Consider the following 15,303-nt stretch of genomic DNA (forward strand, 5'->3'; position numbering starts at 1 on the left):
AACTTGATAAAATTGGACCTTATCAAAATAGAACTCTTTGGCACTGCAAAATACCCTTTAGGAAGATGAAAAGACAAGGGGCACAGTGGGAGAAAATATCTGCAAACCATATCCAACAAAGGAGTAGTATCTAGAATATACAAAGGCTTTTTAAAACTCGATAGTTTAAAACCAAACAAGCCAGTTAGAATATGGGCAAAAGACAGGAAGAAACAATTCACTGAGGCAGATATACAGATGGCAAATAAACACATGAAAAGATGCTCAACATCATTAGTCATTAGAGGAATTCAAATTAAAGCCACAATGAGCCATCGCTGTACTCCTGTCAGAGTAGTGACGACACCAAATGGCAGCAAGGACGCTGGTGGGAATGTAAAATGTTATAGTCACTCTGGAAAACAGTTTGGCATTTTCTTAAAAAGCTAAACATGTAATTACCATATGACCCAGCAGTTGCCCTCCTGGGCATTTATCCCAGAGAAATGAAAATTTAGTTCAGGTATTTGCTGAACATGGAAGTTGATAGCAGCTTTATTCATAACAGTCCCAAACTGGAAGCAGCCCTAATGTCCTTCAGTTGGCGAATGGTTAAACCAACTCTGGTACATTTATACCTTCCCATGGAATATTACTCAGCAATATAAAGCAAAGAATTATTGATAGAGGCAACAACCTGGATGAATCTCCAGAGATTGATGCTGAGTGAAATGAGCTGATCTCAAAAGGCTACATACTGTAAAAGTCCATGTATGTAACATTCTGAAAGTGACAAAATTATAGAAATGGAGAACCGATCAGTGCTTACCAAAAGTTAAGTAGGGAGTAGGGATGGAGGAAAGTGGATATGGCTATACAGAGGAGACTTTGAGGTATCCTTGTAATTTTGGGAATGTGGACCTTGACTGTGTCAATGTCAGTATCCTAATTGTGATACAGTGCTGTATGTTTACCATTGGAAGAAGTGGGTAAAAACACATAGGATCTGTCTCTATTATTTCTTCTAACTCTGTATAAATCTATAATTCTCCCATAATAACAAGTTTAATTTAGAAAATTGGCATTGAAGCAAATTTTATTCAACTTTTAGTTTCCTTTTTCTCTTAATCTGTATTCTTATTTTTTTCCCCAAATATCAGCTTCATTTGTTTTTAGATACTCTGCCTGTTTTTTCTGAACATCTGAAGTTCAATATGATGTATTTCTGTATTCTTAGATTTTAAATTTGTCTGTTTCTTTACAGCATCTGTTAATGGGGAGGAAAGCGTAGATTTATTTATACAAAATGTCCCCAATCCTCACTTAACTATATAAAGGGCTGTTTTTTTCTGGGTGTGTGGCAAATTTGATTTTGAAATGCAGAGAGCAGCCATGTGTCTTTAATAAAACAGCCATTACATACATTTATATATCATAAAAATAACGTGTATAGCTCTTTCAATTTATAAAGTACTTCGACTGAACCTCAGATTTTTTTGCTTTTCCTGGCGTTGACTTCCTTTATGTACATGAGAGGTCACTTAAAAGCTGTACGCCTAGTTCTTTTTATATAAAATCTTACACCATACCTTCTGTTAGGCCAGTACTTCCATTGTGAGGACAATTAACGGCGTCTTCATTGTCTTCATCTCCATGAAAGGATGGTGTGTAACCACTGTGACACGATGGTATTATTTTCATTTACAGTTTTAGATGCCACATTTTCCTATTAGCTCTTTAGTAATTGTTCAGAGGCCCTATTCATTTTGGCAACATGACACAGATTAAGAGATTTGTCTGGGAAATTTTAAACTTCCAAATTATGCAGCACCTTAGCAGTTTAAAAGATTGACAGGTGTGAGTTAGAAAAGACTCTCCTTAAAAATTGGCAAGTGTGAAATTGGGCAGTTGAATAGTATCTTTGGAACACTACCAACTTTGGGAATTTTTCTTTGGAGAAAATGCAGACAACCTCATTATCTCACTCTAATTAAAGGAATGACTCTCCTTGCTTGTCATGTGTAGGTACCCAATTCTGTAAGAATTTTTGGTGTCTCATTGTTGGACAGTTAATTTGGTTTACTTCTTTGCTCACATATTCTTAACAGTCCCTGGTGTTAGAAAGGTACTGCTCAATAAAATGATGGGACTTGGGGGGATATAATTTAAATTATAGTGTTTTTTTAAAAAAATAGTAAAATAACTTGCATTTCAATTATTTTATATTAGAAGCTTGTCACATATTAAAATTTACTTGCTAATTGTCTACAAATTGATTAAATCATATTATAATCTACAATTAACACATTATGGTACACAGTTATATGCAGGTAGTTTTAGTTAGTCCTAACAAAAGGGACACTTATCTTAAAAGTGAAATCCAAATCTTTTCCTAATCAATTATCTTAATCATGGAGGAAGTCTGGGTTTTTGTTCTAACCAGGTAGGTAGGTTGTAATTTTAGGCAGTTTGGTTTGCTAAGCATGATTAAGACACCGTTCCCTTTGAGGTTTACCCTTTCGCTTCTAAGGTACAACTGTTTATCATCTTGGGTCAAAGGTTATAAAAAGTAGTCATCAATTAAAGCTTTATTGGTTGTAATTGGTAATGCTATGAAAGGAGCCAGCCAAACTGAATCTGATAATAAAAGACTCTTTGTTAAAATATTTAATAAATTAACACTCTCTCTTGGAAGGGGGAAGCTAATTACAAAGCCCAAGATTGTTAATCATAATGTTTACTTTCTTCAAAAGCACAGACTCAACTACTCCATAATCATTAGACATCAGATTTCTTTCTTTTTCTTTTTTTAAATCCTGCAGACTCTGTCATTCCCGGAGGGGATGTTCTTTTCTATGGCTCAGGCTTGGGATATGGCAGAAGGAGGAAATGCCAAGACAAACATAAGTTATAAGGGCCATCTTAAAAATAAACAGGACTCTGTTAGAACGTCAGACTGCCTTCGCTCCCTTCAAAAAGGGTCAAAAGTTTATGTAGATTTATTTTGTAAGCTAATGAATGATATCAAGAATTCGGTCATTCAAAAAGTAATGTTTTTGTTTTGTTTTGTTTTGTAATAATAAATTATCTACCAGAGCTATTATCCTACCTCTGTATATAGTGGTGGTGGTGGGGGGGTTTGAGGTGTTTTGACAATTTTGTGGCTTTTGAATTTTAGGCATTTTCAAAGCCCTAATATACGTAAATGGGGCTGTGACACATACCACCTCTACGACTCTTGAATGACCTTGCCATGGAAACTCTCTGAATGGGCTTTTACATCTGGGAATCAAATGTTTCTAGATTTAAGCAATAGGGGGCATCTTGGGTTTGTTCTTTACACATGTTTCTGTAGTCTGATCTTTAGGGCAGTTCTAATGAAAGAAAATCCTGCTTTGGGCCTGCTGTGCAAATTAGCCATATGGCGAAGTGTAATATCCCGCTGAACATCATTATGGGGCCCTATGAAAAGTGCTCCCCTTTTCACATGGAAGCAAATTAAAATGGCCCTTTCAGGTTTTTGGTTTTTTTAAAACTCTGAATAAACCTGTCTTCACTTGGATGCCGGGACAGTTGAAAGGGAGTTCTCCAGCTGCAGTCAGGGTGGTGAAATTACAGGCTTTGCCCAAGACCAAATGGAAATATTGCTTCCTGTAGGCAAAGCCGGAAGAACAATGGTGTGTGCTTCCCTCCTTCCATTTCCCTCCCTTGTTCTTTGTCTCCTTGTCCTTTGCTGCTTCTTAATCCAAGGGTTAATTTTCAGTTATTGTGATGGATGAGAAGGACTCAGCCCACTCTCCAGTAGACCCCATAGCAGTCTCTACCAGGAAAGGCCCACTCGATGAAGAGCTGTTTCACCAAATAGTGGCACAGTAACTATTTAATGAAGATGGGTCTGTCCTCTTTTGTCTGTTGTTTAGACATATTGTCCATATGAAATAGTATTGTCCCACCATAAGTTTTACTTTTTCTTCCACAAAACTAGACTTGTAGATGCCACTAATGTTTGGAGGCGTGGGGCTCAGTAATTGTATGAGAAGTTCAGGGTGTCTGTGCCCGTGGTATACATCGTCACCTTTTATGAAGAAAAAGAAACCCACGGAAAGGTCTTTCATCTGGTCTTCCCTTTTCCCCTGGTCAAGAGTGAGGATCACATGATCCTGACTTGTTTGATTACTGGTGTACATGTATATGTAAACTGACAGCAGCTAAAATTTGAGTTTGAGCTTTGTTACCAATAGATCTTACCACTTTTACAGACAAAAACAAAAAGTCTCACTCATTTGCCCACATTGAGTGGCAATACTGTGTTTCCTCTGTTTATATCCAGACAAGTGCCTAGACACATGGGGAATTCAAAGTTATCACTTATATTTCTATTTTTATTTTTAAACATTTATTGAAAGCCCATGTTAGTTCCAGCATTTGTATGATGACAATTTATAGCATGTGTTTGAAGAAAGAATGTTGGCACAGTGTTGTGCAATAAGAATGGATCATACTAACTTACGATGTTTGAGAAAAGATTTTTGCATGCAAAATGAAAAGAGTGGGAAAAGTATGCACAATATGATCCTATTTAGGTGTGTATATGTACATATGTGAGTATGTGAAATATCTACTTAGGATAGGAAAACATCTGTCAGGGAGCGCACCAAAAAGTAAATAGTAGTTCTCTCCAGGCGATGGGGTTATGAATGACTTTTATTTTCTTCCTTGCCTTATCTTTATTGTCGGATTTTTCTAGAAGTCACATATTCTACTTTTGTAATTAATAATTTAAAAAGAGACAATATTAAAAAAGCAAAAGATAAAACAAACATAAAACAAGCAAATAACTATTGTCAGCATAGCTGAAGAGAAGTGGGTTATGTCCTCGTTAATTCCCAGTGCTAGGATTAATTAAGAAATTGGCAATGGCTTTTGGGGCATTTGACCATTAGCACCCTCCTCCAAGTTTATCATAGGATGTGATGTAATATTTAAATTAAATATGAATTTATTTTTTTAATTTAAAGATTTTATTTATTTATTTGACAGAGAGAGACACAGCGAGAGAGGGAACACAAGCAGGGGGAGTGGGAGAGGGAGAAGCAGGCTTCCCGCGGAGCAGGGAGCCCGACGCGGGACCCGATCCCAGGACCCTGGGATCATGACCTGAGGCAAAGGCAGACACTTAATGACTGAGCCACCCAGGCGCCCCTAAATTAAACATGAATTTAGAAAAGAAATCACCCAGTGAATTGAAGAAGAGGTCAATAGAACTTGGGGAATATTTCTTTTTCTTGTTTTAGCATTAAGTAAAAATAGAATATGTTCTGTGATCATTTAGCTCTTTTTTTTTTAAAGATTTTATTTATTTATTTGACAGAGAGAGACACAGCGAGAGAGGGAACACAAGCAGGGGGAATGGGAGAGGGAGAAGCAGGCTCCCCGCAGAGCAGGGAGCCCGATGCGGGACTCGATCCCAGGACCCTGGGATCATGACCTGAGCTGAAGGCAGTCGCTTAACCAACTGAGCCACCCAGGCGCCCCATTTAGCTCTTTTTATGTAGTTGCTCTGCAAGTGAGTGAGAAGAAAATTTGTTGTGGAGAATTTTTTAGAATAATATAAACTCCTGTATTTCAGTTAAATTTCAGGTGGAATATATACACTTAACAGAAAAAAAAACATTAAGCAAAATCTTAGTTTCTAAGCTTTACTTCCACTAAAATTCCTTAGATGCATAAAAGTCTAAAAAATTACAGCACCATTGTTAAAGAAGACTTATAATTAATATTATATTGTCTGAATTCAAATAAAATTTTCTCCAATATTAAGTCTGATTGAATGGATTGAGAAACCTAGTTGTTGAGCGATGTGTGTTTTGCTGCCATACACAGAGCAAACCTTAAAAGTCCGAAGATACTTTATGCTTTTTCACTCTGGGTCATCTGGTTTGAAAATACAATCCCGAATTGATGAATATATTAGTTGTCTACCCCTGTACTGTATAGATTCTCCTTTATAAGTCTGCCAGAGTGTGGGGTGAGGGGGAAAGTGGACCTTCGATGGCAGCACAGTTTATCCTGTGCTGGAGAATACTCTATAGTGCTGCACAAGAGCACAGAGATAGGAAGACTATATTATTGTGGTTTTCATTCACTTGTGTTCAGAGAGTTAAACACTGGGAACTGTGTGGTAGGAGAATGTTCGGCCATATTTTATGTGAGCTTAGTAGGCCAGTTGCTTGCTAGACACTGGAATCAGTTTGTGGATTTACTTTGAAACAGCTTTGGACCTGGGCACATCACAACCTACTATGAATTGCTGCTTCCATAAAGATATTAGATCTATAGCCAGGTGGTTGGTGAATGGGCCAGGGCAAACCACAAAAGAAGCCTGGAAGAAAGTACTGGTCCAGAACGAGCTCCTATTGTTCAAAACAGAGCAATTGAGAAAATGAAACAATACAAAACAAAATGTGAGATCTGCAAAAACATCCTGAATAAAATGGGACAAAGGACATCATCCCAAAAATTCAGAGGAAACATGATCCTAAGAATGATTTTCTACAGGAGCCAAAAGGAAATTTTAGGAAATTATTTGGCATGAAGAAGGCATAACTTCTATGAAACAAGAACAAAAATCTTAAAAGAATAAATGGAGGTAGAACAACAGCAGGATGAGATGAATAGGAAAAATTACAAAGAAATGATTATTGCAATTTAGCAGGTAAAGAGTAAACATAAAAATGGAGGCTTGAAAGAAAATATTGATTAATATTTTAAAAATCCTTTTAATCATTTATTCAAACAAATGTATATTGAGTGTCATTTACACCAGGCATTGTTCTTGGGAGGTTGCATCCTAATGAGAGGAGACAGACAATAAACAATAACATAATGTCAGATGGAGATTGTGCTATGCAAAGAATTAAAAGAGGGCTATGTGTTAGGCAAAACTTTCCTTTTTTTTGAAAAAGATTTTATTTATTTGAGGGAGAGAGAGAGCGAGCAAGCGCACCCGTGGGAGTGTGGAGAGAAGAGGAAGAGGGAAAGAATCCCAAACAGACTCCATGCTGAGTGCACATGAACACAGAGCCTGAGTTGGGTTGGGGGGACGACCTGGGGCTGGATCTCATAAGCCTAAGATCATGACCCTAGCCGAAACCAAGAGTTGGCCGCTTAACCGACTCCCTGGCAAAACTTTCCATTTTAAATTGAATAGTGGAAAAGTCTTCTCTAAGTAGGTGACATTTAAAGTTATATTTTAATTATAGGGAAGAGACATTTCCTAACTGTTGTCACTGAGGGTTTTTGTGCTAGGTCCTTTTGTACTTAAATTCTACAGATATTTCTTAGATTTTCTCATTTTTTCCTAGGCTTAGATTACCATCTTTTTGCCAATGATTCTTTTTTTTTCAATTTATTTATTTTTATTTTATTTTATTATGTTAATCACCATACATTACATCATTAGTTTTTGACGTAGTGTTCCATGATTCATTGCTCGCTCACAACAATCAGTGCTCCATTCAATATGTGCCCCCCCCAATACCCATCACCAGGCCAACCCATTCCCCCACCCCCCTCCCCTCTAGAACCCTCAGTTTGTTTCTCAGAGTCTACAGTCTCTCATGGTTCATCTGCCAGTTTTTTTTTTTTTTTAAAGATTTTATTTAGTTATTTGACAGAGAGAGACAATGAGAGGGGGAACACAAGCAGAGGGAGAGGGAGAGGGAGAAGCAGGCTTCCTGCTGAGCAGGGAGCCCGATGCGGGGCTCGATCCCAGGACCCTGGGATCATGACCTGAGCCGAAGGCAGACGCCTAACAACTGAGCCACCCAGGCGCCCCCTGCCAATGATTCTTGATTCTGAAAACTGTTGTCTTTAGCTTAGCCCTTTCACCTGACCTGGAGACCCAAATATGCCTGCTCCCAAACACTTAGCACTTAGAAGTTACAAACTAAACATGTTCGTTACAGAGGTCATTATCACCAGTCTCCTCATGTACAATCAGTACTTGTTGCTCATGTTAGTTACATTTTATAAGATCACTGTAAACACGGAGTTAATGAATACTGAACCATTGCTGCTGGGGAAGTACGGGGTTAGGTTACTGTGAGCTTCTGCTTACAACATTTCATCAGCCAATCAATTCATAACCCTGTTTTGTATGTATTTCTCTTTAAAGATATCTTATTTAATATATATTGTTGGCTCATTGACATCAAATTCATGGCCAGCAGCACTATAATTCATGCCCAAACAAAGCTTATCTGAATGTATTTTCTCTGTAAGGCACATCTTGTCTTCTTGACAAGTGTCAAGTCTTAGGAACACTAGACAGCACTTCAGTACTATGTGTGGGGGCCATTTTAAATAGAAAAATCAACAACAAGGAGCACAAAAATGCAAGATGTAGAGGTGGCCAACAGGTACGTGAAAAGATGCTCAACATCACTAATCATCAAAGAAATGTAAATCAGAACCACAATGAGATAGTCACCTCACAGCTGTTAGAATGACTAATATCAAAAAGACAAGAAATAACAAGTGTTGGTGAGGATGTTGAGAAGGTGGAACCCTTGTTGCGTGTTGGTGGGAATGTAAATTGGTGTAAACTATGGAAAACAGTGTGGAGGTTTCTCAAAAAACTACGAATCGAACTACTATATGTTCCAGCAATTTCATTTCTGGGTATTTATTTGAAGGAAATGAAAACACTAACTGAAAAAGCATGTGCACTCCTATTTCATTGTGGCATTATTTACAATAGCCAAGACATAGAAACAGCCTAAGTGTTCATTGATGAATGGATAAAGAACATGTGGGATCTGTATATACAAAGGAGTATTATTCAGCTATAAAAAAGAATGAAATCTTGCCATGTGTGACAATATGGCTGGACCTTCAGGGCATTCTGCTTGGTGAAATACGCCAGACACAGACAAATACTGTATGATCTCACTTATATATGAGATCTAAACAAATAAACAAAAAACCCAACTGAACTCATAGAGAGATTGGTGGTTGCCAAAAGTGGGGGATGGCGGAGTTGGGTGAAGGTGATGAAAAGGAATAGTCTTTCAGTTACAAAATAAGTAAGTCCTGGGGATATAATATACAGTATGGTGACCGTAGCTAATAATACTTTATTGAATAATTGAAGTTTTCTAAGAGAGTAGCTCTTAAAAGTTCTCAACCCAAGGGAAAAAAATTGTATGTGGTGATAGGTGTTAACTAGACTTACGGTGATGGTCATTTTGTAAGATATATATAAATATTGAATCATTGTGTTGTACACCTGAAAATAATATAATGTTATATGTCAGTTATATCTCAATTTTTTTTTTTAAATTTTATTTATTTATTTGAGACAGAGAGAGAGCAGGAGAGAGGGGAGGGTCAGAGGGAGAAGCAGACTCCCTGCCGAGCAGGGAGCCCGATGCGGGACTCGATCCCGGGACTCCAGGATCATGACCTGAGCCGAAGGCAGTCGCTTAACCAACTGAGCCACCCAGGCGCCCCTATATCTCAATTTTTAAAAAGCACAAAAATACAAAGAATGAGGTACTGGATGACTGTGAATAGGGTAATAGTTTATAGTATGAGAACTGAAGAAAGGAGACAGAGGGTTGCCTTGTTTGACCTCAGCTAGGAACATGTGCATTGGGCGCTGCTCAAATTTTTCAGCACTCTGTACTTATCTGTGAATGACCTCATGAGTGTTGATTTTGAAGTTACAAATAAATTTTGGCAAGTAGGCACATTTGCAAATATGGAATCCATGAATAATAATCGACTATATATCCCTGCTCTTATGTTTTCTTTCTCATTAAATGACACCACCATCAAACCAGTTATCCAGGTTAGAAACCTCACGTTAGCTTGCTGTCTTTTCTGTTCTTTACCACCAGTATCCAATCAGTCATCAGCTTGTACCTCCTAAATATATGTCAGGTTCAGACTGATCTTTTTGAGTCTAATGTTCCCTTTCTTCATTCTGCTCAGTACATTACAACTTACAAATGTCTAAAACTCTGATTGTCTCTAGAGTTAAAGTGCAAATATCTTAACAAATTTATAAAGTCCTCTAGCCTTTATTTCTTGTCATTCCTTTCTCTTACATTCTGAAGGTTCCATCATGAAGAATTTCAATTCATGGGATGCATGAACCTCTGTGTCTCTACGAGAACTATTTTTCCCTTTCTTTTTATGTGGTTTATTCTGACTCATTCTTCAACTATGAATATAAATGGCATTTTTTTTTTTTCTGGGAGGCTTTCTCTGACATTCCTCCCACCTACTACACACACACACACACACACACACACACACACACACACACTCCAATCCATAGGATTCTGTGGTCTTTTTTGTTCATTTAATTGCTAGTTTTCCACCATAGACTATAAATTCAGTGATGTTCTTTATTGTATGGTAAGCACTTTATGTACAAAAAGTGACTTGTTTTTCTGTGATGTTATGTGTGTTAATTAATTATTACAAAGCCTTTGGACCAGTGTAATACTAATGACATAAAATGAAAACAACTTTTCACTGGTCTGTTATTTATATCTATTTGCTTACACTTTCACTGACTTTTGAGGTGGGTTTTTTTTTAATTAATATTAATGATTAGAGGAGCTTGAAACTGAAGTGGCAAACTTTTATAATTCATCTGTTGATCTGTTTGTGAAAAGACAGGCACTCAGCTGGACTGGTCAGGCGTCTACTTTAAATTCTACCTGTAAGTATTGAGTTGACAAAATTGGCAGAGGAAATAGAATACTCAGAGGTGAATTTATTTAGCAGCCACTAGGGAAAATCTAACTCATTTTTGTAAATAGAGAAGCCAGAATTACTAGATAAATTGGTCTTTTCTTGTGTTTTTATTTTATCGAATGAGTATTTGAAAGGCAAAACTGTATTTAGTTTAGAACTAAGTAGAGGTCTATGATAGGTTTTTATATAGAATTTTGTCTTGTATAATTTCTGTCTTTTACAACAAATAATTAAATTATTATACAATGGCCTAATTTGAGAGAAGACTTGCCCTAAATTCTCAGCTAAGTGTATCTTGGCTCCAAAGCATGTTGAATGTGTAATGTCACACAAGAATAATAAAGGGCCTTTAGGGCTGTTAACTTTAAAATGAAAAGCCCTCAGTGTGTACAGAATGTAATTGACATTTAATAATACCACTATGCTGTGAAATGGTGACAAGTGGGGAATAACTTTAACAAACCAACAGGCAGTTTCCACTTCTTATTTCTTAAATAGAATCATTTGCTACCTCATTAACTTATGGACTAAGAAATAAGCAAGCCTTGAAATAGCGGTCTTAATGTTTGATTTCATTTTATAGCAGGAAAGACTCAGGTGTCTACAGTTATAATCACGTTAGCATTTTAAAACCTTTGTTTTTAAGCTACACCAGGGGTCAACAAACCATGGGCCACGGCCACCGCCACCCTGCTGCTTGCTTTGATGTGACCTGTGAACTCAAAATGGCTTTCACATTTTTAAACTGTTGATAAAAAAAATTAAAAAAGAATATTTCATGACAGATGAAAATTATATGAAATTCTAATTTCAGTTTCCACAAATAACGTTTTATTGGAACACAGCCACACTCACGTGTGTACTGTCTGTGGCTACTTTTGTATTTCAACAGCAGAGGTGAGTAGTGGCGACAGAGACTGTATAGTTCACCAAGCCTAAAATATTTACTGTCCTGCCCTTTAGAGGAAACGTTTGCCAACCCCTGAGCTTATGCTATTGAGTTAGTGTGATTTAGTACCTTAAATCAACTTCTCCAGTTTAGGGATCTAACAAAGAAGTCATGTTGAATAGGATTCTTCAGACTTCTGGGAAGGTGAAGGAAACTCAACTTCGGTATTGCATAGAGTTTATGCTTTTTCACATGGGCAAGGCTTTCATTTCCATCATTGATTTATTCATCTTGTTTTTAAAACAATAAGCACATGCATAGCGGTGATTATTTATCAGATACTGTTCTAAAAGCTTTATAACTCATCTGAATCCTAATGGCAATGATGAGGGTGGCGTCTCTACAGATGAGAACACCATAGCACATCTGTTAGTTAAATGGTGGAAGGTAAATTAGTGAAAGTTATACAGCTGGTCATATGAGTTATATAGCTAGAAAGGAGCAGACTTGCGATTTGAATGGAATCATCATCATCTGGTTCCAAAATCAGTGCTCTTAACCACCATGCATGCTGTCTCTCCATTTCTACTCTTATTTATTTAGAAAAGTCTTGGATTCAGAGTAGAATTTAGTCATGGGGGGCATCATTTTTTTTAAAGATTTTATTTATTTATTTGATGGAGAGAGAGCACAAGCAGGCGGAACAGCAGCAGAGGGAGAGGGAGAAGCAGGCTCCCTGTTGAGCAGGGAGCCCGATGCGGGTCCCAATACCAGGACCCTGGGATCATGTCCTGAGCTGAAGGCAGACACTTAACCAATTGAGCCACCCAGGCGCCCTGGGTGGGGAGGAGGCATCATGTTTTAAAAGCTTTGAGTTCTATTAGTTTCCTAGGACTGCTGTAACAAAGTATCGCAGGTTGGGTGGCTTACACAGCAGAAATTTATTGGGTCACAGGTTTGCAGACTAGAATCCAAAAGCAGGTGTCAGAAGGCCATCCTCCCTCTGAAACTCTGGGTGGCATCCTTCCTTGCCTCTCCCCAGCTTCTGGCAGTGGCCAGCAATCCTTGGTGTCCTTGGCTTGCAACTGCGTGATTCCAGGCGTTGTCACAGGATGTTCTCTCTGTGTGTCTATCTCTGTGTCTTTTCTCCTTTTCTTTTAAGGACACCAGTTATATCGGATTAACGGTCACCCTACTCTAGTGTGACTGCATCTTAATTTAAGTACATCTGCAGTGACCGTATTTCTAAATAAGATCCCATTATGACATCCCAGGAAGGACATGAATTTTGAGAGGATGGGATTCAACCCAGTTACAGAGCTCATGAGCCAGCTCTTGTTCTCTGGAGCACCTTTCAATTTAAGAAACTGTGCACCGAGAATTTCCAGGGCTTTGTTTCTTCTTTTTTGGTGTTAATCCTGTGCTTGATTATGTGCTAGCTGGGAAGACTGATGTACTGTTCTCCACTTCTGCCTTTTTCCTGCCTCCCCCTGGCCCTTTGCTCATGATTCATTTGGGACTGGTTTTCATTCTGAACATTTTTCTTCTGGAATGTTCTGTGAGGTTTTTAAAGAACATTTGCTCAACTGCTCTTATGAGAATGTTGGTTTGTCTTCATTCTTGTGAATTTGTGATAGTTGATTCAGCAACCAGCTTTGGTGTGTTGGTGGTTGAGTTCTAGTAGTGTCCTCTTAAGAATCTTTTGTATCCATTCTTACGGGATTTGTAAGTAGGGTTCAATAAATGGTAATAGTTGTTTTTAGTTGTTTCTATGATTATTATCATTGTCAAAATAGCAGATTTTGAGAAATGTGGGGTTGCCTCACTTCCAGACCTGGAAGCTTCTCTTTTCCCACAAAATACTAGAATAATTGGTCAGATTGCGTCAACCCATTTCCTTTTGTTTATTTACAGGGTGCCCGGGAAACATTTGAGAACTACTACCGAAAACAGAGGCGAAAACAGGCCCGTTTGGTGCTCCAGCCTCCATCTAACATGGTAGGATCACCAACTTAACTTTTCTCAAATTTTCCACTTTTCTTCTCTGGCAGCTCTTCATTATTTTGCATATGTACTATTTTTTTTTTTAAACTGTCGCTCTGAGATCATTTTTGGTGGATGTGACAGTAAGAAAATAGCAACTAACATCTATTGATTGCTATGTGTCAGGCATTGTTTTAGGTACTGGGATGAATGATCTCAGTTCATCCTCATTATAACCCTATAAGGTAGGGTACTATTGTTATATTCACCTGAGTCTTGGGAACTGAGCCTTAAGAAATTAAGTAACTGATTTTAATTTTGTCTTAATGTATCAAAATAGAAAGAATAACTTTTTTCTTCTTTGCTTTGTTGCAGCATGAAACTTTAGATGGCTACAGGAAGTATTTTAATCAAATTGTAGGGTAGGTATATATATGTGTGTGTATTTAAATTTATACACTTTTAATACCTAGACTCGTGAGACTTGGAAAAATAAGTTTTCCTTGGGAGATTTTTTTTTCTCTTTTTCTTTTAAATTCTTAAGATTTATTTTTGACTTTCTGATAATTTTAAAGGAATGTCTTATTGGTTTCAGCATTATATTGTTGGAGACTAGTTTTGCTGGATAAGGGAGAAAAACTTTGAATTATACTTTTATTACACCTGATGTTTTGTTTCTCTATTCTTGGTAAGAGGGAACCAAATAATCAGCAAAAGTTGGCAAATTTTTTCTAAAAGGGCCAGATAGTAAAGTATTTTAGGCTTCGCAGGCCATACGGTTTCTGTCACAACTATTCAGCTCTGTTGTTGCAGTGTGAAAGCGACTATAGACAATACGGCAATGAGTGAACGTGGCCGTGTTCCAATAAAACAATATTTATAAAAACAGGCAGTGGGCCAGATTCGTCCCATGGGCTATATAGTTTGCCACCATCATCTAGAGTATACATACTAATATGGAATTGCATTTCCCAAATAAACACCCCAAATATAGGCAGCTTATTCTAATTGCAAAATAATGACTTTGCAATTAAAAGAAAGGGAAAGAAGTTGGATTGTTCCGTGAAATTTTCTTTTTTATTTCAGATTTAGATTTTTCAATGTAATTGATAGTTTTGGTTAAAATATATCATGAGAATTCCTTATTTAAAGAATTATTTAGCATGAACATTTAGCCAAGGGAGCTAAAGATACATTGTGAATGCACAACAATAAAGCTACAATAGAGTGTTAAAAAATAAGTTTGCATTTTCTTGACCTTTGTAAGATACCTTTTGAACCCTGTAATGAGGAAGTCCATATAAAGGGAATCATTTTGATATTTTGTATGTTGGGCTCTTACAAAAATGTATATTTTAGCTTTCGTTGTCTCTTTAAAATCAGTTATTTTTTTTTTAACTGTCTTAATGGCCTGGTATTTTTAATATAGTGAAATTAGCCTCCCTTACCTGTAACCATTTTCTTCCCTTTTAAATTGCTGACCAGTATGGTTAACATTTTTATTTTTTTTGACTTAAACAATGGAAATTTATTTTCTCAAGTTCTAGAGGCTAGAAGTCCAAGATCAGGATGTTAGCAGGTTTGGTTTTCTGAGGCCTCTCTTACTGGCTTGCAGGCGGCTGCTTTCTCACTCCATCCTCTTCTTTTTTCTTTTTTTTTAAATTTTATTTTATTATGTTAAT

The 15,303-nt window shown here is 37.2% G+C and overlaps 1 protein-coding gene across 4 annotated transcripts in view; it reads left to right on the forward strand.

Moving 5' to 3' along the window:
- The window catches only part of EXOC6B (exocyst complex component 6B), a 618,113-nt gene that overhangs the window by 289,494 nt on the left and 313,316 nt on the right, over window positions 1-15,303 (forward strand). For all 4 annotated transcript variants that reach the window (XM_021699245.1, XM_021699246.2, XM_044918888.1 and 1 more), the window contains exons 9-10: window positions 13,553-13,636; window positions 13,997-14,043. In XM_021699245.1, the coding sequence (XP_021554920.1) occupies window positions 13,553-13,636; window positions 13,997-14,043 (131 nt within the window). The remainder of the gene's footprint in view (window positions 1-13,552; window positions 13,637-13,996; window positions 14,044-15,303) is intronic.

The sequence above is a fragment of the Neomonachus schauinslandi genome, chromosome 10, assembly GCF_002201575.2.
Source record: "Neomonachus schauinslandi chromosome 10, ASM220157v2, whole genome shotgun sequence".
NCBI lineage: Eukaryota > Metazoa > Chordata > Mammalia > Carnivora > Phocidae > Neomonachus > Neomonachus schauinslandi.